Here is a 4,334-nt window from a genome sequence, read left to right as displayed (position 1 = left end):
CTGTTCTACAACCCAAGCTAGTCTGTTTTAATTTAAATATAAGGTGTAATTACCTAGATGTCTCATTTATTTTTTTCGGGTTATTCTTTGGACGTGTCGGGACGGGTATTTATTTTCAAATAATAATTTATTTGTTTGAGGACAAATAAATAATTTTAAAATTAAGTTATTTTTACATAAGTAATTCTATATAATGATGCTTAATGAATGTTACTTTTAAATTCCAGGGAATAATAGGCATTTACGCTCTCTTGGACTCCCATTTCAAGTACAACGTGGAACCGTACGCTTTCATCCCGCTCCTGTGCCTCATCATATACATGGTGCTCTTCACACTCGGTACGACATTAATTTACTGTCTCTTTTAGATTTTAATTGTTTTCATAGTCATTAATCAACAGTTATTAGATATTTCTATGTATTAATTCAAATAATGAGTCACTACATCGTTTTACATTATTACATTTAATTTAAGAGAAAGTCATTTTAATTTCGTGAAAGAGGTGAACCGTCAAATCTAGCTCGGTTAGGCAGCGGTACAGAAGTCCGCCTTAGACATATGCCTAAGGCTGCGGTCGGAAAACTTTGCGACATATTTATCTACGTCCAAAATGTCTGTGTCTGAAGACGAATAACTTAGAATGATGATCTACGAATCCGATACTTGGTCGCTAACTGTGACCCTCAAGCTCATTAAAAGCCTAAAAGGCTCAAAGCCACTCAGCAAGCGATGGAGCGAGCTATGCTTTGCGAGATCCAATCTGAAGTGAGGTGATCCGCAGAAGAACCAAATACACTGACATAGGTCAGCGAGTCGCGAAGCTGAAGTGGCAATGGGCAGACCACATACTAGTACTTCGAAGAGCCGATGGACGTTGGAATGCCGACTCCGCACCGGAAATCGTAGTGTTGGTCGTCCCCCCACTGTATGCTGGCGTCTCGGCCCGTTGTGTTTGGAACTCCATGCAACAGCCAGCGGACGTCCATCAACTGTTAATAATAATGATAACGGTGTCTCGTTAAATTAACTTATTAACCAATACAACATATAACAATACCTTAATAATTTTGACGGCCTCCGTGGCCCAGTGGTATGCGCGGTGGATTTACAAGACGGAGGTCCTGGGTTCGATCCCCGGCTGGTCAAATTGAGATTTTCTTAATTTGTCCAGGTCTGGCTGGTGGGAGGCTTCGGCCGTGGCTAGTTACCACCCTACCGACAAAGACGTACCGCCAAGCGATTTAGCGTTCCGGTACGATGCCGTGTAGAAACCGAAAGGGGTGTGGATTTTCATCCTCCTCCTAACAAGTTAGCCCGCTTCCATCTTAGACTGCATCATCACTTACCATCAGGTGAGATAGTCAAGAGCTAACCTTGTAAAGGATAAAAAAAAACCTACTAAGTCATTTTGCGTAAAATGATTATAACCATGTCATTTCGTTGAAAACACGATGTTAAATTACAAAAACAAAAATACGATGTGGTGGCTCATTAATTGAATGGTACACCGAAATACACAATAACTAATAAAAACGGGCTGCAAAGTGACGTGTGATCGCTTTGACGATATGTTATCAACAGGCGTGGGTCCGGTGCCTTGGATCTTGGTGGCAGAGATGTTCCCAGTGAGGACGAAGTGCTTGGCCAGCGGCATTGCCTCCTTCATGTGCTGGCTAGCTGGGTTTGTTTGGACCAGGTGAGATCATTAGTAACATTATCCTCTATTAGGTACCCGTAAGCACAGTCTTTGGGGTAGTAGGTAACCAAAATGAGTAATCTAATTTGACGGCCTCCGTGGCGCAGTGGTGTGCGCGGTGGATTTACTTGACCGGAGGTCCTGGGTTCGATCCCCGGCTGGGCCGATTGAGGTTTTCTTAATTGGTATAGGTATGGCTGGTGGGAGGCTTCGGCCGTGGCTAGTTACCACCCTACCGACAAAGACGTACCGCCAAGCGATTTAGCGTTCCTGTCGTACAGGAACGCTAAATCGCTTGGCGGTAAAACTACGTAAAGTACGTCGTGTCTTGTCGTGTAGAAACCGAAAGGGGTGTGGATTTTCATCCTCCTTCTAACAAGTTAGCCCGCTTCCATCTTAGATAGCATCATCACTTACCATCAGGTGAGATTGTAGTCAAGGGATAACTTGTAGAGAATAAAAAAAAAAACTATTGTGTGTAAAATGAGGGTACACGAAAGAGATCCTTTGCTTCCGATACAATTGAACCATGAAAAATAAACACCAATACACATAATTCAAAATATACACATAACTTTCATCATACAGAGAGAAAAACAACGGCTCTGTTTACCTGACACAAACAAAGACAACCAGAGTTATAACGGAGAAACAGTTAAAACATTCGTCGAATCGATATTTCTAATATTTTTTCTTGTCAGCGGTTAAAGGATTATCTTGCACAGCGATTTTTATCTACCCACAAAGTCTTCTTCCTAGCGTGGTCCCACTGTGTGGGGTCCGCTCTCTGGCATAATCTCGCCCACTGTGCCCGATCTTGGGCATCCAACTTCTTATATTTGTTGGCTCTCAATTATTCAGAGTTTACGATGGCAAGCCAGCGCTTTTTGGGGCGGCCTCGGGATTTAGCTACCACCAAAGAACCTAACTTATCTGTTTTTCTTAATGTAGATTTTTCCGCGACGTGGCCGCGTCTTACGGCATCTACACCGCTTTCTGGGTGCTGGCCATCTGCTGCGGGTTAGGGTTCATCTTCTCCATCAGTCCGTGGCTGCCCGAGACTAAGGGGAAGACCTTCGACGAGATACAGGATATGCTGAACAATAGGTGAGGAAATATTAAATGTTCTGCCCAGTGTAGCGTGGGTTTTCGCCGCCAGGAGACGACTGATAATTCGGTATCTTTCGTAACTTATAAATACCTGTTTTAAAGTTAAAATAGCACTGGGCCTGCAGCCATGTGGCACGTCGATTTATTTTCAACAATCGCAAACGTTTCGGAAATTAAAAAACATATGAGAATGAATCCGTTATCGTCTCGTGATCAAGTTAACGATCGGTCATTCGTCGGTGTCGTAATCAAGTTATCGATCGGATGAATCATTTCCATACCTTGTTTAGTTTTCGAAGCGTTACCGTTTGTAGAAAGACAATCGCCGTGCAACATGACTACATACCCTTGTTTACCTTGGAACCCCAATTCCAATAAGTAGCTGATAAGCTTCATTGGTAGATTTCGCGGACCTCCTATATTTCTGTAGATCATATTGAGTGTTAACTTGCCGACAACTGCTTGTACCGTTTGTAAGTCTACGTGAAAGATAACTAACTAACTAACAGTTCTTCTGTTGTAATTCTGTTACTGTGTTCTGTGGCCAGAATAAAAGTAATCTGTGACGCTGATTTCTAGTAAAATATCAGCCTTGTTGCTATATATTTAGGTTTATAATAAAACGACGCCAAAACACATTGTATCTCGTTAAAACCTTTACACTTCAAGAGTTCACTTACCGATTTAGAATAATAGTTATTTATTTGGAAAAGATTTAAAAGATGCTAATTTATTCTGCTGATAATTTTCTTTTCTGTTTACAGGAGTAAGGAACCGAAGCCTGTGCCAGTTTAGATTTTAGATATTTATTAATTAGTTAATTATATTTAAGCCCTATGTTTATTAATTTAAAAAATAAAATGTAAATAAAAATCGTAAAAATTAAATTGGTATTGATTTGTCCAATCCTTATACTAGTGCTTATGGTCCTTCGAACCTCAAGTTATGGTCCTTCGAATCCCAAATAATAGTAATCACATACTTCATTATTTCATATTCCCATCAGCTGATCAAGCTCTAACTTCATTAGTTAGAGCTTGATCAATATGTCAATCAACAATTGATTTAATTTATCTGGTTTAATAAATCAATCAATAATTCAAATCTACACCTTTATGACTGCGGAACTTGTCAAAATCAAACCACAAAAAGCCATTTTTGTGGTTTGATTGCACAAATGCAGTTTTTCCTCAGGTTTTGCCATATACATTTATAAGTAATACCGCATATATTAAAAGGAAAATGTAAATAAAAAAGTTAAACAAATTGTAAAAATAAAATTGTAATTGATTTGTACACTCCATATACTCGTGCTTATGGTCCTTCGAACCTCAAATTATGGTCCTTCGAATCTCGAATAAAAATGTAGTCCAATAATAGTAATCATACTTCAATATTCCATATTCCCATCATCTGATCATCTAGCTCTATTAATGACCTTGGTTTAAATCAATAAACAGTTCAAATCTACAATTGTATATCATAATTGTATAACAGCATGGAACTTCCCAAATCAAACCACAAAAA

At 39.6% G+C, this 4,334-nt stretch overlaps 1 protein-coding gene across 1 annotated transcript in view; it reads left to right on the top strand.

Moving 5' to 3' along the window:
* LOC112045407 (facilitated trehalose transporter Tret1) overlaps positions 1-3,694 on the top strand; it is a 21,397-nt gene extending 17,703 nt beyond the window's left edge. The window contains exons 8-11 of the mRNA XM_052889035.1: positions 228-339; positions 1,583-1,697; positions 2,649-2,804; positions 3,572-3,694. Coding sequence (XP_052744995.1) covers positions 228-339; positions 1,583-1,697; positions 2,649-2,804; positions 3,572-3,602 — 414 coding nt within the window. The 3' untranslated portion in view covers positions 3,603-3,694. The remainder of the gene's footprint in view (positions 1-227; positions 340-1,582; positions 1,698-2,648; positions 2,805-3,571) is intronic.
* The last annotated feature ends 640 nt before the right edge of the window (positions 3,695-4,334 follow it).

Source organism: Bicyclus anynana, chromosome 24 (assembly GCF_947172395.1).
Source record: "Bicyclus anynana chromosome 24, ilBicAnyn1.1, whole genome shotgun sequence".
NCBI lineage: Eukaryota > Metazoa > Arthropoda > Insecta > Lepidoptera > Nymphalidae > Bicyclus > Bicyclus anynana.
The sequence above is the reverse complement of the archived record's forward strand: the minus strand, read 5'-3'. Positions and strand labels throughout refer to the sequence as shown.